The 25,356-nt window shown below is 34.2% G+C and overlaps 2 protein-coding genes across 4 annotated transcripts; both read right to left on the bottom strand.

The window, feature by feature from the left end:
• Positions 1 to 1,032: 1,032 nt before the first annotated feature.
• LOC8284840 (pleiotropic drug resistance protein 1) lies at positions 1,033 to 7,825 on the bottom strand. Of its 3 annotated transcripts, XM_048372441.1 has the most exons (24): positions 7,333 to 7,825; positions 7,107 to 7,227; positions 6,935 to 7,023; positions 6,752 to 6,836; positions 6,502 to 6,661; positions 6,337 to 6,413; positions 6,159 to 6,212; positions 5,994 to 6,084; positions 5,591 to 5,892; positions 5,223 to 5,504; positions 4,697 to 5,013; positions 4,457 to 4,617; positions 4,269 to 4,372; positions 4,020 to 4,176; positions 3,842 to 3,949; positions 3,588 to 3,751; positions 3,183 to 3,515; positions 2,768 to 3,058; positions 2,594 to 2,677; positions 2,375 to 2,508; positions 2,049 to 2,276; positions 1,786 to 1,957; positions 1,427 to 1,681; positions 1,033 to 1,339 (listed from the first exon to the last, which is right to left on the bottom strand). In XM_048372441.1, exons 1-24 carry the CDS (start codon positions 7,659 to 7,661, stop codon positions 1,082 to 1,084), a joined length of 4,356 nt encoding a protein of 1,451 aa, XP_048228398.1. In that variant the 5' UTR covers positions 7,662 to 7,825; the 3' UTR covers positions 1,033 to 1,081. The 3 variants fall into 3 exon arrangements, with proteins under 3 accessions (XP_048228398.1, XP_048228397.1, XP_025012278.2); XM_048372440.1 differs by having other exon boundaries at positions 6,502 to 6,836; XM_025156510.2 differs by lacking the exons at positions 6,752 to 6,836; positions 6,935 to 7,023; positions 7,107 to 7,227; positions 7,333 to 7,825 and having other exon boundaries at positions 6,518 to 6,659.
• An 8,249-nt stretch (positions 7,826 to 16,074) lies between these two features.
• Positions 16,075 to 23,598, bottom strand: LOC8284841 (pleiotropic drug resistance protein 1). Its single transcript, XM_048372454.1, has 24 exons — positions 23,176 to 23,598; positions 22,953 to 23,073; positions 22,783 to 22,871; positions 22,615 to 22,699; positions 22,334 to 22,493; positions 22,161 to 22,237; positions 21,986 to 22,039; positions 21,679 to 21,769; positions 21,259 to 21,560; positions 20,881 to 21,162; positions 20,246 to 20,562; positions 20,006 to 20,166; positions 19,817 to 19,920; positions 19,538 to 19,694; positions 19,351 to 19,458; positions 19,093 to 19,256; positions 18,490 to 18,822; positions 18,071 to 18,361; positions 17,907 to 17,990; positions 17,677 to 17,810; positions 17,249 to 17,476; positions 16,993 to 17,158; positions 16,647 to 16,901; positions 16,075 to 16,556 (listed from the first exon to the last, which is right to left on the bottom strand). The coding sequence occupies exons 1-24, from the start codon at positions 23,496 to 23,498 to the stop codon at positions 16,299 to 16,301; spliced, it is 4,344 nt and encodes a 1,447-aa protein (XP_048228411.1). The 5' UTR covers positions 23,499 to 23,598; the 3' UTR covers positions 16,075 to 16,298.
• Positions 23,599 to 25,356: the final 1,758 nt, after the last annotated feature.

Below are 25,356 nucleotides of genomic sequence, written 5' to 3'. Positions count from 1 at the left end.
ACATAACTATAAAAAATTACAAAATAACTGAAAAATAGTTACATCATAAATTTAGAAAATAGTTGCGGAAAAACAGAGCCTGGCCTTTTAGGTTGGACAAATGTACTTTAGTTTGTCAATTTTCGTTTTAAGTTATTTCTAAATGCATAAGCATAATCACCAAATTTAAATTGTTAAAGTCAAGACAAACTGCTTTAGATCAATGGAATTAGACCTGAATTTGAGCATTTGTGAATCTAAGTATAAGTTTAAGAAAGCTTAACAGAGAAAACAGTTGAGTTAGTTAAATATATTAAACCCACTGATACTCTTAATTGCTGTCTTTAAGCAACGTAAGCTAGCCATACTTGCTACTGACCAATACAAATCGTACATGTGAGATCTCTAATTAACTGAATTACAGTTGTATAAACTATTTTCTAGCAGGTTGTAATCTACACTATTTCTTTTCGTCTTTGAAAAGAAAAAGAAGAAGAAAAGAACATCAATGGAACATTATACCTCAGCCAAATCCAGATTGTAATCTGTACCATTTACAAAAGTTAGACCCAGAAAATTGGTAAATTGAATTACTCAATTGTAACATTTAAAAATTCATATACTAAATTTAGCATCGTAATCTCAATAATTTAATTGTCTTCTACAATAGTCATTTCAGTTCTCTTTTTCTTTTTTCAGCATTAAACAAATTGGGGCGATTATAATTGGCACAAATAACTAAAGTATATAATTACAATAGACTATTTTCTAAGGTAAAATTATAAGTGCAAATTGAATAAAAGCATAGTGTTTTCTTTTTTTTGTGGGTGAATTAAACATTTCCTTTTGTTAGGCTCAATCGGATGGTACCCTATCTTGTACTTTTTTTTTTTTTTTTACAACCGTCAGGAAGGAACTCCAACTTGGATCTTTATCCAACTTCCCATGTGCACTTACTATCTCGCTACACTGTCTGAAGAATAATGCATTATAGAATTTGCCTTTTTGTCTGTCTACCGAACCCGTATCAGTGGTTGGAGCTTGAAAAGAAAGTTAGAAATCTTCATCAGAATAGCTTTTGTATTTATATATGCAAATATCCTTATCTTTTCTGGAAGTTAAATGCTTTGATAGAGAAGGCAAAGATGAATCCGAAGAGCACACAGATGCCAACAAGAACAACTGCAACAATTCCAACGTATGCATGTTGAAACCCGAAATAATTCCTGACGAAATTTTCCACAGTTTCACCACTGTCCAATTGTTCATTTACGTCTCCATACTGTGAAGCAACCAATCCATACAATGTCCAGGCAACTGGGCAAGCCCAGTAGTTCCATCTCCACCATACAGGAATCCTCTGTCATCACATGCGAGTTTAGTACCTTTAAGACATTATCTTTCTTGATATTAAATTGAAAGGAAATAGAGAACGTTAAGAACTTACCGTTCGAGGAACAACAAATCCTGAGAAAAGGTTCCATATTGCATAGAAGGCAGTCGCAACTATAGCAGCAATGTTATGGTTGGGCGTGACGGCAACAGTCATCATCCCATAGAAAGTGAAGTATAAGAAGGTGAAGTACATGAAGAAAAGATACCAGAAGAACTTGCTTGACGTCCATTCAAACCCTATCATTGCATATACTATAACTCCATATATTATAGTCTGAACTAAAATGTATGGAAGTTCAATCACAACCTGCATAGCCAAAGGAATGATATTGTGAGAAGCTGTATAGCAATGGAATTTCTCTGGAATCAAGGAAAAAGGAAGAGAGGTACAGAACAAGGCGATAAATTTACTTGTCCAAAGGCATATGGCAACGCTGAATACATTCCAGCTGCTCTTTCTCTATAAAATACTGTTCGTTCAATGGCCACAACCGGCTGAACCGATGAAGCATTCAGAAATCCTAAGAATAGCACGGCAGCATACATGGAACCCATTGCATTATAAATATCTTGTTGCCTACTTCTGAAAATAAAAAACATTTCAATTAAGTTAGAGATCAAGAGGGGGATGGTGATAGCCTTTACTTATAAGCATTGCTGACAATTATCAGTACCTTTTAGGGCCCAAATTCCAGAAAATTGTTCCCATCATTAAAGCTATGAATGTTGTGAATAAAAGTCTCACTGCGGAGTATGTTGGGTTTCGCCAATATGACAAATGCTGCTTCCATAGGCAAGTCATACATTGGGTTAAGAAGGGCTGAGAATATTGAGTTGGGAAGTACAGGTCTTTTGAACCTGGTGGAGATCTGCTTAGTTCCTTGATCAATGCTTTGTTTCTCCTGAATTGTTCAAGATATGCAATGTCAATAGTTGCATAAATGTTGGAGATGTTAAATCCCTCCAACCTAAATTGATTTTTTAAGAATCTTTAACCAACCTATGTAGTTCTGAGTTTTTGTATATATCATTGAAATCAATCCCAAGTGCTGCTTCTTGTGCTGCTGTAGTAACTTCCAACATCCAAGTTGCAGGGTTATAACCATCCTTTATCTTAGGAACTCCCTCAATCTCCTGCAAGAAATTGGAAGTTCTTACTGTTAGAGAAAACGAGGAAGATTGGAGCAACTCTTGTACCATGCATTTATCGCTTCCTTACCTCAAAATATCTGATTAGATGGTAGGCATGGCGGCCAACTGGCCCCACATAAATTTCTTGGCCTCCTCTTTTTAGCAGAAATAACTGTAGTTTGGTACTGAAGTAGTTAGAAACTTATACAGAAGACAATCAAAACAGATCCTTACTTCTTTAACCAAGAAAAGTATCTCTGACCTCGTCAAAAGCATCAAAAATGTCAATGCTTGGTTGGTGTATTGTGCACACCACAGTTCGTCCAGTGTCCACAGTATTTCTCACTGTTCTCATAACTATGGCTGCTGCTCTAGCATCAAGACCAGAGGTTGGCTCATCCATGAAAATTATAGAAGGGTTAGCAACAAGCTCAACTGCGATTGTCAGCCTCTTACGCTGCTCAATTGAAAGACCATTTACACCAGGCAATCCCACAAGTGCTTCTCTTAAAGAGTTCAGCTCGACAAGCTCCATAACTTCCTCGATGAACATCTGAAAGCCACTATTAAAGTACTCGTCAACAACCTGATGCATAAACAGACGGACAAGCTTTCTTCTCTAGTAGCTTTTATTTGATTTTTGCTATTTGGATTCATTAAAATTTTCTCTAATGTACCTTTCTTGTATCAGAATTAACCTCAGTAGGAAGCCGAAGCCATGCAGAATATAGCAGTGATTCATAGATTGTAACATGTGGGGAGTGTATGTCAGTTTGCTCACAGTATCCAGAAATACGAGCGAAAGTTTCTTGCTTCTTTGGGTATCCAGATATCGTGATGTTTCCCTCAATGTAACCGCCGGTTTTTCTTCCTGCCAGGACATCCATCAGGGTGGTCTTGCCAGCACCACTAGCACCCATTAGAGCTGTTAGGACACCAGGCCTGAAAGCACCACTAACACCCTTCAAAAGCTGTAGGCGATCCTCAGTTATACCTTGAGATTTCATTTCCTGGAAGTTTGGTATTAAATTGAGTATTCTTGTCAAATATAACATTGATTCTTAAATCAAGCCTTAAGGTACCTGCGGCATGTCTACAGCATATTTGATCTCATCGAAAGTGATGGAAAGGGGTTGAAATGGGAGAACCATACCCCGCTTCCTCTCTTGGTTGGCATTACTGAAGTTGCTCACTCTCGCAGTAGGAGTCCTGGATGATACATTTCTTTGGCTAACATTCCCTCTTTCTGTGTTATTTTGTACAATGGTTAATATATTGACTGCATGATAAATGGCAGGAAAGAACAACAACACAAGCGGAGCGTCTTGTGACCTACCCAAAGAGCTCTTCCTGCTCCTCGAGAGTCCGATAAATTCTCCAGTTCCGTTAACATTTTTATCAGCAAAGGCCTCTTCCGAAAGTATAGCCTGAGGCTTCTCAAATGCTGCAATAAGTTCACTTATCAAAAGTTTGACCCATGTCTTAGAACTAAAAATATATGTTAGTATACTTACGATTTAAGTATTTCAGGGCCAAAGTGAAAAGCAAATTAAACAGAATGATATATCCTGTCAAAGCTCCAACTGCAATCCAATACCAATATGCGTCGGGGAAAATCCTCCGATACTTCAAAAAATTAACTCCCAATGCCTCTGTTGAATTAGGAGGAAGCTGCAAGAACAACTGTAAGTATTCCTGACCAAGTCAATTCTACAAATCCCTGATATTTTCTGCTTGTTGAGAGTTCAAGAATTGAAGCTTACATGATTCCAACTGTTCCCAAGAAATTCATTCACACAAATACCATTCTGTACATACATCATTGGGGACAACCAGTAACCCCATATCCACCATTTCTTCACATCATCTGATTCAACACAAAGTATTTACAACCCTCTGAAATTAAACTACATCAAAAACGAAAAATAAAATTGAGATAAATCTAATTCACCTCGTGATAGGACGAATCCGCTCAGTACGAGGGTGGTAAGTAAAGAAAATATGGCAATGGTGTTAGCTACAATCAAATTTCTTCCTAATGCTGCTATCAGTCGAAACAGTGAAGAAGCCATCTGGTTCGTCATTAGGAGTATCAGGTATTGCTTGAAAAACCTGCCATTAGGAAAATTAAGAAAACCCGGAATCTTGAGCAAACAAACAAATTAAATAATATAAATTCTTAACTTCCTACCTTTCAATGTTTGGATCAAATCCCATAACGTAATATGTTAGGATCACCCATATGGCAACTTCTACAAACGTGATTGGGATCTTGAGAATCCATGTGGGCAAAGCATATACCCACGAAGGATAAAAGAGAAGGTCTCTTTGCTTGTAGAAAACGGGAAGTTTAATGACAGTCATTGCAAGCTCTGATAATCCATTGAACATGATTGTCATGACCGCAAAGAAGAGGGCGCCAAAGTAAACGCCAGCATCTTCTACTGTGTTTCGATGCATCTCGGTCCTCAGAAATATCGTCATCGTTATGAAAGCCATAATAATAAGCTGAAAATGAAAGAAAATAATTAACAACTGTTAATTGATCATCAAATGATGAAAGGTATTAACTCTAGTTTTTCATTACCCAGAATTTTGAAATTTCGCGAGTTCCTTCCTATTTGATCAATACTCGATCTGTTCATTTAGATCTTTCTAATGCAAAATGGTATAAAATGGTCGGAAGGAAGGAAGACGGAATGCAGAATAAAACTCACTTGAATCATTTTGAAAATGTAGGCAAATGAGTTCCTCTTCATGAGAAGAAATTCTCTAGAAACGCAAGCTTTCAAGAGTTCCTTCTTGCTGACACCATATCTTTTAGTTGTTAGAGCAGCAGGGTGTGCCTTGGACTTGTCAAATGGTGCAGCAAGTTCATCACCCAGTTTCCGCCCAATATGAAATGACTGAAATGCTTCAGCAAATTCCTTCACAGAAATAAAGCTATAAGGCTCCTCTTTACGGGTCCAGTACTGCTCCTGATCTTTTCTTGATGTTACCTATTGCATTCCAATAATAGAAGTTCAATAACATGTTAAATATGTTTGAGCAGGTAAATAGGACAGGTAACTTTCACAAGCTTTACTTCTTGTAAGAAGTCAGCAACTCCTTTCCTCTCAGGACATCGGAAGCCCATGTGTTCGAAGAACTCGAGCACATTTTCTCGTGGACCTTGATACACAATTTGTCCATCCGAGAGAAGAATTATGTCATCAAAAAGATCATATGTTTCTGGTGCTGGTTGGAGAAGAGAGATAATGGCTGTTCCATTGAGAATATGTATTGATTGTTTGAGTGAATTAACAATTTGAGAAGTTGTTGAACTGTCCAATCCGGTTGATATCTCATCCATGAAAAGTGCTCTTGCAGGTCCAACCAGCATCTCCCCTGCATTGCGTGGACCAGAAGACACTTTGATATATTGGAGACAATCAGGCAAAGAATGAAACGGACTGTACGGTTGTTAGTACTGCCATGAGTTCTCTTACCTGTTGTGACACGCTTCTTCTGTCCGCCAGATATGCCTCGTATCATTTCATCTCCCACCATGGTATCAGCACAAACTTCCAGTCCTAGAATCTGCATCATTTTATATACCAAAATGTTAATTTCCACAAGTACATTTCCTGAAAGTCACAGGCTTAAGTTGGTACCTTTAGTATATAATCTGTCATTAAATTGGCCTCTTGCCCTTCTAGTGCAGCCGCCTATACATGAAATTCCAAGTATTAAAGATTTCATGATAAAAACCGTAATCCTGCCTTACTACCAGAACCTTGAAGTCTTGCTGATATTAAATGTCTCTCCAAATATTCATAGATATTTCCTCACCTTCATGAAAATATCGATATCAGGATCCGGTTTTATGTTGGCTACTTTCTCCCTTCTTGATAATTCTGCCAATATCTCTGCACGATTTCAGATTTTTCTGTTATTCACTCAAACCCAGTATACTTAGTCCAAGAATGTGTAGAGAAAAAATAGTATGTAGTAGACCATAACGAGCTCCAACCCCTTGACATCTTGCAGAGAAAGCCAGAGTTTCTCTAACAGTCATTTCTCCAATATGAAGATCATATTGACTTATATAAGCTGATGTTCTCTGTGGCACAAACTCTTTCATCTCATGTCCATTATATGTAACTCTTCCTGAAGACTGAAATTTCACAAAATAACCATATGAGAAAGCAAGGCAAAACAACATCCTGTAGAAACTACTCCACACCATGTAATCCTCTGTCCTTACTTTTAGATCTTTACTAAGTTTTCCAGCCAAAGCCAAAAGAAAAGTGGTCTTGCCTGAACTTGGGGGTCCTAGCAGCAATGTCATCCTGTGGCAATTGAAAATTTGGAATATACTGAATGAGAGAGAAAAAAATCTTTAAAGAACCCATCTTTCTGTTGAATAAGTTCTCTTATCTGTACTAACCTTCGGGGCTTGATGATTCCACTAACATCACGGAGTATTGGTAATGGTTTCTTTCTACTTGGAAGAATATGAAGATAATTCAAGAATCCCTTTTAAAAAGAGGCATACACATGGTTATTAAATTTAATTACAACTATAAAAAGAAACACAAGATCCTGAATTTCTTTTATACCTCAAATATATTAGCGTAGAAGTTGAACATTGTAGGTAATGCTCTGCTTCCGACGTATGCTTCTGCTTCAACATTTAAATGCTCAAAACGGACCTCAATCGTTGGCATTTCTAGTCCAACTCTGTATTGTCAATGCGACAAGGATAGTAAAAGAATAAAACCCATTAAAGAAAACACAAAAAGAACATAACTTTGCAGAAGGATATTTAGTCTTTAGCCTACATACTTGTCAATCCGCTCCTTGAGCTTCAACAAGAACTCTTCATTATCATCCTCTGCAATTTTCACTAGCCTCTCTAGTAGATTTCTTTTCTCTATCAATCCTAAGCTGTTAATATCAATCTCTCTAGATTGACCTTGTTCTTCAGCAAGTATACCTCTCCTTATACGTAAAAAAGTAGGCAACTTTTCCAAAGCAGCCCATTTGAGAGCTTCTTCATCATCACCATATTCATGATGAGAAGACTTGGAGAAAGCTTCCATTGTCGTATTTCTCCAAATGCTAAAACTTGTTGCACGCCCACTAATGACCCGGTCTCTGTCATTACTTTCCATTTTTATTCACTGTCCAATCAAATGCTATATATATATATATATATATTATATATATGTAATCAATTCATTCAATGGGTTTGTCTTGAAACTTGATTGTGTGAAACGGAAATGTCTGCGTTTTTCTCTGTTCTTTCAGGACATATGTTGACGTTTGATTCTTGGAGTTTGGAGGTGTTTTTGCATTTAACAAGGTTCTATATATATATATAGTATATAACAATAGCTTTATGAACCCAATAAATAAAGTAATACTCTATGGTTTCCTTTTTCAATTGATAAATTATTAAGTAATATTAAAAATATTCCTCATTTAATTGATGTAGGTACATACAATTAATTTTTATTTTTTAATTTTAGAATTATAATTTTTTTAATAAAAGTATTTTAAAAGGAAACAATAATAAAAAACTGTTGATAATAATTAAAAAATTAAATTTCCTAATCAGTATGTTGCAAATTAAAAATAAACTATCCAAGTTTTCTTCTTTTCTATTTTTCCTACTTTATATAGAGTTGACCTAATGCCATACTTGGCCATTTTCTGCCACCGCTCTTCTATACAAACTTGGATCATAAGAAATGATAATTAAAAAACTTATTTTAAAGAAGAAAACAGTTTAGCCAAGAAAGTTGATCATTTGGCAAATGGGATTTTCTTTTCTTTTTTTCCTTGTCAATTATAGCATAGGTGTTGGTCCATATTTTGATCAAAATGTAAGCTTTCGAAACATAGCCCTAAATACTCAGGTCAATACATGCATCAGGTCAATCAAAAATTGGACTGCCGGTTGATATATAAAAAAAAAGAAGAAGATTATATTAAATATATAAATCAAGCATATATTTTATTAAAGGGTTATCCATATATTTATATATATTGACTTCTTCCTTACTCCCTATTTGATTTATTTAAGATATAAAAAAAATACAAATTTTAAGACTACATCGTAAGAAAGTATATGGCTTTTAAATTCTAATAGTTTAAATTAGTATTAAATTATTTTATTTTATCAATTCGAGTGTGAATAAACAAGTCATTTATTTTAATTGTGATTATGAACATCATTAACAAAATGATGGAAAAGAATAATGTATATTGATAGTCTCATAGAACAATCGCATATTCCAACTCTTAAAATCAGTAATATTAATAAAATTCACAATCATAAAGTGAAGGATTTGAACATAGAAATTGGATATAAGTGGAGGGCAACTTCAAAAGTAACGTGTTTAGGTAAAATAAATTAAATAATAATTGCTGTTACAATTTTCAATGCATTAGCCATTGATCCTTATCAATATCACCTGTCTGAGATCTTCTGTAATCTGTCTCAAACTGCCGACTTAATATTTTATATTTGGATTGAATCAGTGAATAAGGAAATGGAAAGATTCTGCCCATTGAAAAAGGATACCAGGAAATTGAAAATTGATTATATTGTCATATAAAGAAGGTTCCTTATTGTCACCCTGTTAAATGCCACTGTAAATTTTGATGCAATTCTGACATTTCCAGATATGTGGGATTCTCTCTGTACAGACAGCTGCAAACTTTTTCCTTTCAGGAATTCAATTTCCCTCCATAATAGTATATTAGATACGAGCCTTGACCTAATATATATATATATATATCGATTCGTTGTACTCTTTTTCCTCCTTCTGTTGTATGGAAAAGGATTCTTGTGTCTGGGATTTGAATGTAACCCTAGCATTTATTTGTATAACAAAATAGGTTTCTTTAAGCCTTTTTTTTTTGTTCATGGACTATGGTTCCTTTCATGGTGTTCTTGGCATCCATGGTGTGAGCAAAGTTCCAAAACAATAAACTATAAGAAATTAATAGAATCAATTATTTAGTTTCATTTTTTCTTTTCCATAGATTCTATTTATGCGGTTTAATTTTTAAAAAAATTAAATCTTAGTTTGATTTGTACAATTTTAATTTAAAGTGTGCCAAATAGAATCTTTACAATTATAAGACATTACTTGAAAATTTTTAATATAGCTATATATTTAAAAATTTATACTTAAATACTTAATTGTTTTGTTAGAAATTCTTATCATTTCATTTAGATATTTCTAAATATACTGAAAACAGTTTAAATGATAACGAATAATAATTATTAGATTATATTCATCTATAAACTTGGTAAGATATTTTTATATTTTTAATGAGTCTAAATTATAAAATAAAATAATAACAATTTAGTTTTTCAATTATTAAAACGATAAAAATTTATTTAAAGATGGAATATAAAATTTAATTATTTTATATATTTATTTTACCAGTAAAATTTTAATTTTTAAAATTACTGTCCATCATTTTCAAACGAGTAACGATTTTGTTATTTTATATTTAATTAATAGTAATAAGTAATTACTAATCTAATTTCTTAAGAATTTATTGCTAAGAATTTTATGATCTTGGCACAGAATTCTTTTCATGTGATTTTTTTAACTTTTTCCGGACACGTCTTAACGTTATTTGAGTACATGTTATCATACGGTAGAATATCTTGTGCGTCTGCCTCTGATTTTATATTTTTCCCCTTTCTCAAGAAAGGGCAACCCTTGATTTGCGTGAACATTGATTATGAACCGTTCAAAGGTCAAACTTTAGCTGGAGGGCATTCATTATATAGATTTAATGGCTCAGATCAAACCATCATGTTGCAACAAATCTGGTTAGAGATTTTTTTGTCTCTACATGCAACGCATTCCATGTGCCGACGGTCTTCAACAACTATTCTTAATTATTTTTTCCATACTATATTTCTTTTTTTTACTTATATTATTAGTGCTTTTATTTATTTTTTAATAAAAACACAGGCAGTAGTTAGGATATTTACCCACTCTACTTTTTTCGAACTCTAGCCAGTTGATGTGTATTTTGATTAAATTATTTTATAATATTTTGAGGTTAAGAAATTATTTTATAAAAATATTAAAAAATAATATCTTAAGTCGAAACAATTCAGAGCGGGTTTAAATTTGTAAGTCTAGATCCGAGCTTGGCCCAATACTGCAAATCTAAAATTTTGATCAAATTCATCTATTATAAATAAATAAAAAAATTTACCTCATAATTTTTAGATTGAGTTGAGATTTTTTATGGGTTTTAAAAAGATAATCTGCTTAAAAAATAATCAAACTTTTTCAGTTTGAGCTCAACGGGCTTAAAATAGAAAATGTGTTCAAATTTGAAACTTTTCGAACTATTGGTACATGGTAAATTATATCATGGATCCATATATATATATATATAACATTATGGACCTGGATCATTTTACATGCAAGTAGTTCTTTTTCCTAGGGCTTTATTTGGTTGTTTTTTAATTGTATCCAATCTTTTTTTTTTTTATGTAGCTTTTTGAATAATAAAATGGTATTATCATAAATTAATTATTATAAGATCTAAATATAATTTTTATATTTGATATTTGATAAATTAATAATTTTGTTAAGTATTAAATTTTAAAAATTATTTTATTTATTATTAAATATTAGTTATTGTCTTATTTAAATTTCTTTAATAGTTATTCTCTCCATTCATACTAATGGACATTTTTTAGTATTTTACTTGGATTAAAAAAGTATTTAGTAATGCTTAATTATAGAGAACGAATAGCTAATTGAGACTAAATGACTCTTCTATAGATATTAATTTGTGTATTGTATTAAATGAACCTCAAGTGTACCTTTAATGAACTTATAGTTTGTAAATAATCAACATGTTATTTTTTAATATATGAATACTGATTTGTTTTATGTATAAACGCTATATTCATTACTTATAAAATGTATATTAGTGTAAGATTCATAAAACATAAACTTTAGATTTATCACTTATTAAGTATACATTCATTTATTATTAGTATCAAAATTTTAGATTCATTACTTATAAATTATATATACATTTGTTATTAGTGTAAGTTTCATTAAATATAGAGTGTGTATTCATTAATTTTTAGTTATGAACTTGTTTTTAACATATGAATATGTTATTTATTACTTGTAAAATGTAAATTTATTTATTATTGGTGTCAGGTTCATTAAACATAAATTTTTGGTTCATTACTTATAAGATGTATATTCATATGTTATTAGTGTTAGGTTTACTGAACATAAATTTTAGGTTCATTACTTATAAATTGTATATTCATCTACTATTAGTGTAACACCCGGAATTTTTATATATTTAATAATGAGTTTTTATTTAAGTTAATTTTAGCTTCATTTTTATTGGGTTTAATTTGAAATGATTATATTTTGGCTATTCAAAATTTTTCCAAATTCATATTTATATAAGTAAAATTATATATTGAAAAATTTTGGAAGAAATTATAAAGGATGTTTTTATAAAAGAATTTTAGAAAAATTGGTATTATAATTGATTAGTAGTATTAAATTTTAAGTTGGAAATTGATTATTTAATTTAATTGTGTATTTTTCAATAATTCGGATTTGGCCCAAATTAAATAGTTAAGGGCTTAATTGAAAGGCTAAAAAGAAGTTTGGGGGTCAATTGGAATTCTGCAGGATGAAATTATAAGTAATTAAGAAAGTTGGGGGACCAAATTGTAATAAGGAAAAGTTCAGGGGTCAAATGTCGATATTGAAGGGAAAGAAATCGGGGATAGAGAAAGTAGATCGGGAGAGAGAGAGAGAGGGCGATGGCCGAAGAAGAAGGGGAGGAAGGCGGCGGCGTGCGTCGTCGGTGGCGACCGTCGGGGGCGTGGAGCGCTGGCCGACGGAGCGGCGTGCGCTGGCGAGCGCAGCGGCGGCGGCAGCAGCGGCTCCAGCGGTAGCGTGAGGCGGCGAGAATCGCGCGTGTGGCAGCGGCTTCCAGGCGTGTTTCCGGCCGTTTCCGGCGTTGTTGGCGGCCGAGTTAGGTGGCGATCGGCTCCTCTCGGCGAGAGCTTTCTTTTGGCAGCAGCGGCGACGCCTGTGGTGGCCGGAGACGGAAGATCCGGTGGAGAGAGATAATGGTGGCAGCCGGCGTTTTTGGGCTTTTCCGGCGAGCTCCGGCGGAGGATGGATGATCGGAGGACATATCCCGACTCTCCTCTGCTCAAGCTTCGCGATGGCACTGGTTTCGTGGCGATCGGACTTCGTTTGCAAATCGACGGTCGAGATCGTCCGCAAATCTCTCCGGAAGATCGAGTGTCAGATCGGAAAATCAGAAGCGGGGATCGTCATCAGCGCGTCGTTGTGAGTCCGATGGTGTGTTCGGATCGTCGATCGGACTCCGGCGGCTGGAGGCGAGTCGACCGAGCGACCGAGCGTCTCGGTAATTTTCTTTGGCCCGTTAATTTTAGAAATTCTTGGTTTAATTGTGTCTATTGGGTTATATTGAGTATTTGATGATTTTGTGAGTCAAAAATAATTGTCTGTCAGTTTGCCTGCCTCGTATTTTGTGCTGTGTGGCGGAGTCGGGAAATAGTGAAGTTTGGGGACCCGACTCCTATTGTTTAAATTGTTGGTTATTTGAAGTATTTTTCTGGCAGGTCCTGGACCCGTTTTTACGGGGGGTAATGTTCGTGTTGTAGGGAGGTTCTCACGAATTTCGGTGAGTTCAGAGTCGAGATTCTTAGACAGTCGGTCTAGGAGTCTAGACCTAGGATTAATGATCGATTGTCTCGGTATTGATAAATTATTTTCGTGATTAGATGATCATGCATTCGGCTCGCTCCTACCGAGGCACCGGAGCGAGCTAGGAAGTCGCCAATCCCTGTGAGTTAAAGTCACTTAATCGTTGCACTATTGCTAAGTCTGAATTTAATATGTTATTTTGAAGGTTTATGCATAATATGGTTATTAGTATCGCAACATAAATAATTTCACCGGATTATTGAAGATAATATAAATATTATTATTAGTAATGTAATAATAATATCAAATATTATCGATTTTCCACATGAGTTGCATGATGTCTTACTTTAAAATTGTTAATCGTTATTTTGATATAGTTGAATGACTTCTTTAGACAATAATATTTATTAAATGTGGTGATTGCGATTTGGGAAATGTGGCTTGTAGAACATGCCGCTCGATGGGTTACATCGGGATCGCGTCTTACCGGTAATGATCATGGATATAAGGTTATTATGGATTTATGCCTTTGATCGAGCTTGCTCTGGCCGAGTTCGATTGATTCTGGGAGTTAAGGTCCCCGATCGAGCAATGCTCTCGGGCGGCTTATTTGGAATTCAAGTGTTCAGTCGGAGGTAAGGACCCTGATCGAGCTTGCTCTCAGGCGCCGGACTGTTGGATTAAGAGAGCCAAAGGCTATTAGAATTTGGGGTTAGGGTTCTCTTGAGCCACTCGTCCCGTAAAAGTAAAAATATATTTTTATTTATTCATTTATTTATTTATTATGGTATGATTATAATATGGATTGTATTTACGTGCATGGTTGATATTTTGATTCGAATGATTAATATTTTATGTGAAGGAAATAGTAGGGTATGATTATAGTATGGTTTGATATCTGATTTGAATAATCTATGTTTTCCGAGAAGAAGCAATAGTCCCTAGATTATTTGATTTTAACTCACTCTCGAGACTCTCATTTGTGATTTAGTTCTCCTGCGACTCTTATTCAAGAGTAACCCGACTCCTTCATCATCGGGTGATGTATTTGATTTGGTATGTAAATTGGTAAATCTTAGATTCTCCGCAGTAGTAAATAGTAGATGTATCAGTTGTAAATTTTCTGAGCTTCGGGTCTCGTCTAGTTTTTCTGGTAGACCGAAGTAATTTTGTAAAGTGTAACTATTAAGATAATTTGTGGTTTTAATAATATTAATTTGAGATGAGATTTGTTTAAATCAGTGAGTGTCACGCTTACTACGGGTTTCGGTGGCCTTAAGCCTACCCATTCCCTAGTGCCGGTCACGGGCCCACGGGTGGGGTCGTGACAATTAGTGTCAGGTTTATTAAACATAAACTTTAGGTTCATTACTTATAAAATATATATTCATATGTTATCAGTGATAGGTCTACTCAAAACATAAATTTTAAGTTCATTGTTTATAAATTGTATATTCATCTACTATTAGTGTGAGATTCATTAAATATAAAAATATATATTTATTAATTTTTATTGGTAAACTTGCTCTTAATATGTAAATTTATTTTTTAATTTATCATTTTTTAAGTTATAATCTATAAACCTCATATATATATATATATATATATATAATGAATCTACAATTTACAACATATAAACTTATATATCATTTAATAAATTAAAATAATAATATTGATGTTTGGAGAAAAAAATATTAAAATTATTTTTATTATTTTAGAAACATAAAATTATCTTTTCTTATGTTTACTCTTAATTATGTTAAATTAAAATCTCTATTATTTTAATAGAGTTTTTTTTTTAAAAAAATATTAATATATTCTTAAAAATGAATTTAATGTTGTAGTAAAAAGGAAATATAAAATACAATAAATTATAAAAATAAAAATAAAATAATTATAATAATTAATAATACTATAATAAAAATTAAGGAATTAGACATGATAAAAAAATATTTATAGTATATTGATTCATCTACTATGTGATATCAATTTATTTTTTTATCTACTAATCATTTAATGATATAAGATGTCAATTAATATCCAACCAAACAAACCTTAGTTTCATTATTTATCAAAACAAATGTCTAACTTTATAACTTAAAAGAAAGAATCTCGAGGGACTAATTGCATTCCTTTTCTTATCCATTTATCTTTCTCTCATTTTCTCAACAATGGATGTGGATTGAGATATATTTCTCTGAAATTGACTGACGAAGAAAATATAAGAATCTCGATTGCCAAATCGGACATTCAAAAGACGGTCGATGTAGGACGCTGTTATCTAATGGGAGAAGTGTTATCCACTCGATTCTTTAATATTGAAGCAATGAAACACATTATGGATAAAATTCTTAGTAAACTTATTATACTATTTATGGTATATTATACTTTTATAAAATTGACTCTGAAACTTAAAATATTTGAAAGATAATTTAGAAACTTTTTTTATAGAACATGTTAAATAGATAAAAATTTGGACAAATAAAGACGAATCATGAAATATGTATCAATAAAAAAAAATTAAAATTTATCATCCGAAATAACTTAAATATAAATTTTTTAAAAATAAAACAAGACTACTACTGAATCAAATCTGGAATGGTTATTAAATGCTTCTAACTTAATTTCAAGTTATTCATACGTTGTAATAACTTTTTACTTAAAAACTTCATCCTTTTTTATTTATAATTAGAACTACTATGTCGTGAATTAAGGATTACACAAGGAAACACTTAGAATAATATATTTATGAAGAATGCTTTAGGAAATTATGAAGAAAGAAGAATTCTTAATTTACTAATTTGATTCTTCCTTTCTAAGTATTTTAAAGAAACTAATCAACAATATTTCTACAAAGAGAGAAAAAGAATCCGTGACAACAGATACAGATAGCGAGAGGATTGCAGGTTTGGCCTTGTTTGGGTCTATTTGTAGAACTATTAGACTTGGGCAATGTTTTGAACTTGACCAAAATTAGTACCCTACTTTATATATGGTTTTACATCGTCCAAATTGCACCTACTGCTGGTATTTACTTTTTATCTTTTATCTTCTTTGGAAGTTAAATGTTCTGATGGAGAAGGCAAAGATGAAACCAAAGAGCACACAAATCCCAACAAGAACAACAGCAACAATTCCAACAAAGTCATGTTGAAATCCAAAATAACTCCTTAAGAAATGTTCCACAGTTTCACCAGTGTCTAGTTCTTCCTTAATGTCTCCAAACTGTGAAGCAACTAATCCATATAATGTCCAAGCAATAGGGCAAGCCCAGTAGTACCATCTCCACCATATAGGAATCCTCTGTCATGCAAGTTCTTAGTTAGTCATGGCTTCTCTTTTCATATTATCCATAGTTGAAGAATCAGAAAACAAAGGAAGTTGAGAACTTACCGTTCGAGGAACAATAAATCCTGAGAAAATATTCCATATTGCATAAAATGCGGATGAAACTATAGCAGCAATGTTGTGGTTTGGTGTAATGGCCACATTCATCATCCCATAGAAAGTGAAATATAGTAAGGTGAAGTACATGAAGAATAGATACCAAAAGAACTTGCTTATTGTCCATTCAAACCCAACCATAGCATACACTATAACGCCATATATTATAGTCTGGATTAAAATGTAGGGGACTTCTATCATAACCTGTAAGGCAGACCAAATGATCAGTCAATGAACTAGTATGATCAATTCTCCAAAACTATAGCTATTAAAGTATCCTTTTGTGATAATTTACCTGTCCGAAGGCATATGCCAATGCAGAATACATTCCAGCTGCTCTTTCTCTATAAAACACTGTTCTTTCAATGGCCACAACCGGCTGCACTGCTGTAGAATTGTGAAATCCTAAGAAAAGAACAGCAGCATACATGGAACCCATTGCATTAAAGATATCTTGGCGCCTGCTTCGGCAATTTGAATTCGTTTTTATTCAGGTTAGCATGAAAAAGTTAAAAAGGTTTGATATACGGTATGTCAACCACTATATGTACCTTTTTGTGCCAAGTTTCCAGAATATTGTCCCAAACATCAAAGCTATGAAGGTTGCGAATACAAGTCTAACTGCAGTGTATGGTGGGTTTCGCCAATATGACCAATGCTGCTTCCATAGGCATGCCATGCATTGTGTTGTGAAGGACTTTGAATATTGAGTTGGGAAGTACAGATCTTTTGAACCTGGTAGAGGTCTGCTCAGTTCCTTGATCAAGGCCTTGTTTTTCCTATGTTTTTCACCATAGCAAACGTCAAAAGCTGTATGGATTAAACATGTATCCTTACGATTTCCACCAACTCCAATATTCCTCTTAAATAAAGAACTATGCAGAGATAATTGCATATCAAAGTGACAGAATCTAGCCCCAATAATCCATAATCCCAAATACCTTTCTCTTTTGTTTTTGAAACGTGGAGGTGATCTAACCTGTATAATTCAGAGTTCTTGTATATATCAGAGAAGTCAACTCCAAGAGCTACTTCTTGTGCTGTTGTAGTAACTTCCAACATCCAAGTTGCAGGATTATAGCCATCCTTAATCTTCGGAATTCCTTCAATGTCCTTAAAAATTCAAACCCTCATAGTCAGCATTGAGTAATGGCTACTAAAAGTTTATAGCATCTTTCGTATACTTAGTCATCCATTTAGTAGCCTAACCTCAAAATATTTTATCAGGTGGCAAGCATGTCGACCAACTGGACCCACATAAATTTCCTCTCCTCCCCTCTTCAACAAAAGTAACTGTCATTTGACATGGAAGCAATCAGAACTTGTACTCAGCTAGGAAACCAAACAGATCATTAACAAAAAGAGGGTCTCACCTCATCAAAAGCATCAAATATGTCAATGCTTGGCTGGTGTATTGTGCACACGACCGTTCGCCCAGTGTCCACTGTATTCCTCACTGTTCTCATAACTATTGCTGCTGCCCTGGCATCAAGGCCAGAGGTGGGCTCATCCATAAAGATTATAGATGGGTTTGCAACAAGTTCAACTGCAACTGTTAGCCTTTTGCGTTGCTCGACTGATAGACCATTAACACCAGGCAGTCCAACAAGTGCTTCTCTTAAGGAAGTCAGCTCCACAAGCTCCATGACTTCCTCTACAAACATCTGCAATCCATCCATCACATTCACAGTTAATAATCTAAATCTAGCCTAACTCAGAACAAAATATCAGTTCTATGTAGTGATTTGACTAATTTCTATAGGATAATAAAAAATAAGGTACTGAAACATACATTTCGTGTATCAGAATCAACCTCAGGAGGCAGTCGAAGCCATGCAGAATAGAGCAGTGACTCATAGACTGTCACATGAGGGGAGTGGATATCAGTTTGTTCACAGTACCCTGATATGCGAGCAAAAGTTTCTTGCTTCTTTGGGTAACCAGATATTGTGATGTTTCCCTCTATGTAACCACCAGTTTTTCTTCCAGCCAAGACATCCATTAGAGTGGTCTTACCAGCACCACTAACACCCATTAGTGCTGTTAGGACTCCTGGCCTAAATGCACCGCTTACACCCTTCAGAAGTTCTAGGCGGTCCTCAGTGATACCTTGAGTTTTCATCTCCTGAATTTTTGATATGAAATTCATAATGCAGGCCCATTTGGTAATTAGAGAAGTTTATGAAATGATTATTGAATATATTGATATGTGAAAATGCTAAATCCATTTATTTCTGAACAATCAACATCTCAGATAACCTTTAAGCAATATTATTGTGTTCTATAAAAATAGCAAGTGTCAGCCTATTTTTTGATAAGTTCCTTTCAATTTTTAGCTCTGCGGTTGTTCTTTCTAGTAATATACATTTTGCTTCTTAAGAAAAGCCTAAAGTACCTGTGGCATCTGAACCGCATATCTGACATCAGCAAAAGTGATGGAAAGGGGTTGAAAAGGTAGAACCATTCCCCGCTTACTGTTTTCGAAGGCATTGCTCAAGCTGCTTACTCTTGCGGAAGATGTCCTGGACGAAGCAACTCTATGGCTTGCGCTACCTCTTTCTGCATTGTGCTTATAATGATTAGCATTATTGCTTGATTCATAAAATGAGCATAAAAATAGACAAGACTGGGAGTCTCTTCTGTTATGACCCACCTTGGAAGTTCTTTTCTTTTGATGATAGTTCAATAAACTCTCCAGTTCTGACGGCCGTTTTCTCAGAATAGGCCTCTTTTGATATTATTGCTTGAGGCTTTCCAAATGCTGGAATCAGTTCAATCACCAGATTATCAGAACAAATGCCACATGTTTGAAAATTTAAAATGTGAATGATAATACTTACGATCAAGATATTTTAGTGCCAAAGTGAAAAGAAAATTGAATAGGAAGATATATCCTGTCAAAGCCCCAAATCCAATCCAATACCAATATGCTTCAGGAAAAAGTCCGCGAGACTTCAATAAAGTAACTCCTAATGGCTTTGTTGAATTTGGGGGAAACTGCAACAAGAGAATTTCCACATAACTGTTACTGAGATTTATCAAGTCATTTTGGAAAATGCAGACTTTAGTTCTTTTTTTTTTTTTCTAAAGATCCAAATCTTAAGAACATGAAACTTTACATGATTCCAACTGCTTCCAAGAAATTCGTTCACAGAAATAGCATTCTGCACGTACATCATTGGTGAGAACCAGTAACCCCATATCCACCATTTCTTCACATTATCTGATGCAAAGCAATGTAGTCATCTGAGTTTAAATCTATTCAAACCGGAGAGATTGAAATATTTTAAAATGACGTGCTAATCCACCTCTTGATATGACAAATCCACCAAGGACTAGTGCAGTAAGCATTGCAAATGCCCCAACTGTGTTGGCAACAATGATATTCCTTCCTAGTGCTGCCGTCAGTCGGAACAATGCGGATGCCATCTGATTAGTAATTAGGAGTATCAAGTACTGTTTGAAAAACCTGTCATCAAAACATTATAAGTAAGTTATAGAACCCTATATACAGAGATGAACAATAAAAGACAGTTTCTGGTTTCCACCTTTGAATGTTTGGATCAAAGCCTATAACATAATATGTCATGACAACCCATACAGCAACTTCTACAAAGGTGATTGGGATCTTAAGAATCCATGTCGGTAGAGCATATGCCCATGAAGGATAGAAGAGAAGGTCTCTTTGCTTGTAGAAGACAGGAAGTTTCAAGATGGTCATTGCGAGCTCTGAGAACCCATTGAACATAATTGTGGTGACGGTGAAGAAAAGGGCGCCCAAATAAACCCCACCATCTGTTTCTGTGTTTCGGTGCATCTCTGTTCTTAGAAATAATGTCATTGTAATGAAACCCAGTATGATAAGCTGAAAATGAAAGAACACAAATTGCTATCAGAATAATGAAGAACTTACTACTACTAAGGTTGTCAATTATTTTCTCAAAAAAAAAAAAAGGTTGTCAATTATTAGCAAATCCTTGGCAACCCAAAGGTTAGCGTTTATAGGCTAGAATCTCTATTATTCCATAAAGTTGAAGAGACTAGCTCAAATCCCTTTTTGTTTGATCAGAACTAGAAGTTTTAATCTTGGATTCCGATGCAAAGGTTTCTACTAAAGTAAGTAAAAGAAAAAAAGACTGAAAATAGAAAAGAAGAAGAAAAACGAAGACAGCTCAGTGCTCACTTGGGTCATCTTGAAAATGTATACAAATGAATTCCTCTTCATGAGCAAATATTCTCTTGAAATGCAAGCTTTGAAGAGTTCCTTCTTGCTGACACCATATTTCTTAGTTGTCAGAGAATCAGGGTGAGCTTTGGACTTGTCAAATGGCGTGGCAAGTTCGTCACCTAACTTTCGACCGATGTGAAATGATTGAAATGCTTCAGAAAATTCATTAACAGAAACAAAGAGATAAGGTTGATCCTTATGTGCCCAGTACTGCTCTTGATCTTTCCTCGATGTTACCTGTCACATCTCAAAATAAGAAGCTTGTTAACAAGCTCCACATGTTCTAGAGATTGATAAAGTATACAGTAAGACTGCAGTTGTCATAGGAATTACTTCTTGTAAGAAATCAGCAACTCCTTTCCTCTCTGGACATTTAAAGCCCATGTATTCGAAGAAGTCGAGCACATTTTCACGTGGACCTTGATATACGATTTGCCCATCTGACAGAAGAATTATGTCATCAAAGAGTTCGAATGTTTCTGGTGCTGGCTGGAGAAGAGCAATAAGGGCAGTTCCACTGAGAATGTGGACTGATTGTCTAAGGGAGTTCACAATTTGGAAAGTTGTGGTACTATCCAAACCAGTTGATATCTCATCCATGAAAAGTGCTTTTGCTGGTCCAACCAGCATCTCCCCTGCAATACATAGACCAGGTCCCAGGACACACACTAAGGTATATGATGAAATATGGAAGATCTAAGGGGAGGTAATTGTGTATTTTTAATTTAAAAATAAGTTGTTTTAAGTTATTACCTGTAGTAACTCGCTTTTTTTGTCCACCAGAGATGCCTCTGGCCATTTCATCACCCACTAAAGTATCAGCACATAATTCAAGTCCTAAAATCTGTCAAATTTATCGAATTAGGATAGATTTATTTTATTTTATAAAGTTCTTAAACTTGAATAAAATTTTCAAGTAATGTAATATTGAAAATGAAAGGACATAATAATATAACATTGAAAAGACAAAAGTGCTAGCATCGCCAAAATACAGGGCTTTTCTTGTCATTTTCCCTACTTCTATCTTACTCATTACTCTATTTGCACTCCAGATTTGTACCTTGAGAATATAATCTGTAACAACGTTGGCTTCTTGCCCTTCTAGTGCAGCTGCCTACAGAATCCAAGTATTAAAGCATATTCTAATCAAAGAGAAAAAGAAAAAAAAGAAAAAAGAAATTCTGTCGCTGCGATTCTTGTCTCTCACAGATGATTATAATCCGCAAGAAACTCACTTTCATGTAGATATCAATATCAGGGTCTGGCTTGATATTTGCTTCTTTTTCCCTTCTTGCTAATTCCATCAACATCTCTGCATTAAGAATTTCATTACAATTAATTCAATTCCAACCCTTTCTAAGCGCCTAATTTAGGGCTGGAATGTAACAATGGATACTGTATTCCTGACCATAACGGGATCCAACCCCTTGACATCTGGCAGAGAAAGCAAGAGTTTCTCTGACAGTCATTTCACCGATGTGAATATCATATTGACTTATATAAGCTGATGTTCGTTGTGGTACAAACTCTTCCATTCCATGTCCATTGTACGTTACTCTTCCTGAAAACTGAATATTTCATAAAATTAGCCATATCATCAGAATGTAGTAGGACAATAACAAGCTGTAATTTACATGCTCATGGCTTGATGAGAATTGAGAAGAACAAATGAAGAGGATAGCTACTTACTTTTAGGTCTTTAGTGAGTTTTCCAGCCAGAGCCAAAAGTAAAGTAGTCTTGCCTGAGCTTGGAGGGCCTAACAGCAGAGTCATTCTGCAGAAGTTGGATTATGTTATGTATCTGAATAAGCAAGGGATTCTTTGCATAATTTGCTGCATGAGTTCAACTTAACTGACCTTCTAGGCTTGATAATTCCACTGACATCATTGAGGATTGATAAAGGTTTCTTTCTACTTGGAAGAATGTGAAGATAATTCAAGAATGCCTTCAAAGAAAAAGATAGTAAATGAACACATTGAAGAAAATATATATGTGCAGAAAGATATATGATTTGAAGTTGTTATACCTCAAACATGTTAACAGAGAAGTTGAACATTGTAGGTAAAGCTCTGCTTCCAACATATGCTTCTGCTTCAACACTTAAATGCTCAAATCGTACCTCAATTGTTGGCATATCTAGTCCAACTCTATGTTATAAAATTTGGAAAAGCAAGAAAAAAACCAACATAAATTCCTCTAAACAAACCAACAAACACAAACATGTAACCAAGAAAAGAATATAAACCTACTTGTCAATGCGGTCCTTGAGCTTCAACAAGAATTTCTCATTATCTTCCTCGGCAATTTTCACTAGCCTCTCTAATAGATTTCTTTTCTCTATTAATCCCAAACTGTTTATATCAATCTCTCTGGATTGACCCCCTTGTTCAATGAGTATACCTCTCCTTATACGTAAATAAGTAGGCAATTTCTCCAAAGCAGCCCATTTAAGAGCTTCTTCATCATCTTCATCACGAGAAGACTTGGAAAATATTTCCAAGGTAGTGTTCCTCCATATATCGGAACTGCTTAAACGTGCACTGCCCACTCTTGGCGTATCAGCATTCTCCATTTTTCACTTTTCACTTTTCTTTAAATGCTAGGTCAGTTCATTGATATTATTATGTGTTTTGAGTGTTTATATGTAAAGACAGCAATGTCTGCGTCTTGCTATGTCCTTAGAACATTGGCATATATATAGCAACTAAAAGCATGACTTCTGAAAATAAAACATGCGAGGGTCAAAATTCTTGATTGGAGGCAAGAGAAAATTGGGTTCGGTTCGGTTCGAGCTAAAAGCATCTAGCATTCCGACAAGCCTCCAAGGAAAAAGGACAAACTCCAACTTTTTAAACAATAAACATTTAATAGTATAATGACCTAATATATAAAAAGTTGTTCAGGAGTCGGATTCAACATTTTCAATCAGCGCAACATACTTGAAGAATTTATACGATTCACTAATGTTCCATTTCCTTTAGTTGCTTTTCTTCATCATAAAAAGTTTATCACAAAATTCATCTGGGCTATACTAATAACTTAAGATAGCAAATGTCTAAGCTAATCATTTGAAATTGTTCGTTGCCTAAGGCCTAAGGGGTATCTTCTAAATAGAAGAAAATCTCAGTTTTATTGGAAATAATCAAACCAAGGGAAGGTCTACGACGTGTGTCCTTACTTCAGTCTCATTTTTATTACTTCATCAAACAGTTTACTTCAATAACTAACGAATAAAACAATCACATCTCTTTTTCTTTTTTAGGGTTTCTTTAGATTGTAAATATCTTCATCATATTCGAAACATCTTTAATTTTCATTCTCCAATCCTAAGAGTATATAATGTGATTTTGTCTCATTTGATGCTAACAATTTGCTTATCCTAGTTTTCTATTGATAAAGGCCAACGTTGTACCTTAAGTCTAACCATTAGAATATCATAATATCTCAAAATTAAAAGAAAAAGAAAAAAAGAAAGGACCCAAAACTGACAAATGGAGTTGTTACTTCATTTCCTACCATAGTTATTACATAAGGAATCTGGCTATTTAATTTTGGGATATTCTAGTCATCTAAGCTTGTTTTATTTATATATTAATGGAAGAACAAAATGAAACGCTAACTTAAGTATAGTTAGTTGCCAAATTGCTTATTATAAATGAAGTATTCAAGGATTATTTAGGTTTCTTTGCTTGGATACCCTTCATCAAGTAATCAAGAACTGGGTAAATTGTAAGCTGAAGTACAGGACAAGTTTCGAATGAAGTGACTTGTTGAGAAATCTTGTAAAGTGGAATCTTGTCTGAAGTCAGCTCTTTTATACCTTATTGTTGTCATATTATATTATCGCATTTCACATCAATAATGGCAACCAAGAATATGACATTGGTTTATAATTAATGGAGTTCACTGATCAAAACAAGCACTTGAGTGATCTGTACTATATAATTAGAAAATATTAATCAAGTGATATAACAACAGTTGTGGTCATTGGTCATCTATTAGCAATTTGATTTAAGAATTTGTAGCCATAGAAAGAGCATATTCTGTCACAAATTTGATGTTGATTCCACACTGCTAACTGACATTTAGTTTGCAACAACATTTTTATATTTTGCGTTAACCATTTAAGCAATATTGATCAGTGGTCATTGGTGGACTCAATCTGCATCGCAAATAAAGAGCTTCTAGCTGGAAACAGAAAGTACAAAAAATTTGGAAATTTTATATTGTAAGCAAACTTATTCCTTTGGATATTGGATATTAGAAGAAAGAAGAAAAACAGAGGGAAATCTGAAAGAGAGCACAACGAAAATGGAGAAAGAACAGGGAAGAAACAATTGGGAGGTGATCTTTTACAAACAAATGTGTCTCTAAATTGAGCTCAATCTCCTAAACCTGGTTTTTATGATTATACACTAGTTAATGAGTTC

This window comes from Ricinus communis, chromosome 3 (genome assembly GCF_019578655.1).
Source record: "Ricinus communis isolate WT05 ecotype wild-type chromosome 3, ASM1957865v1, whole genome shotgun sequence".
NCBI lineage: Eukaryota > Viridiplantae > Streptophyta > Magnoliopsida > Malpighiales > Euphorbiaceae > Ricinus > Ricinus communis.
This window is presented reverse-complemented; position numbering and strand designations above follow the sequence as displayed.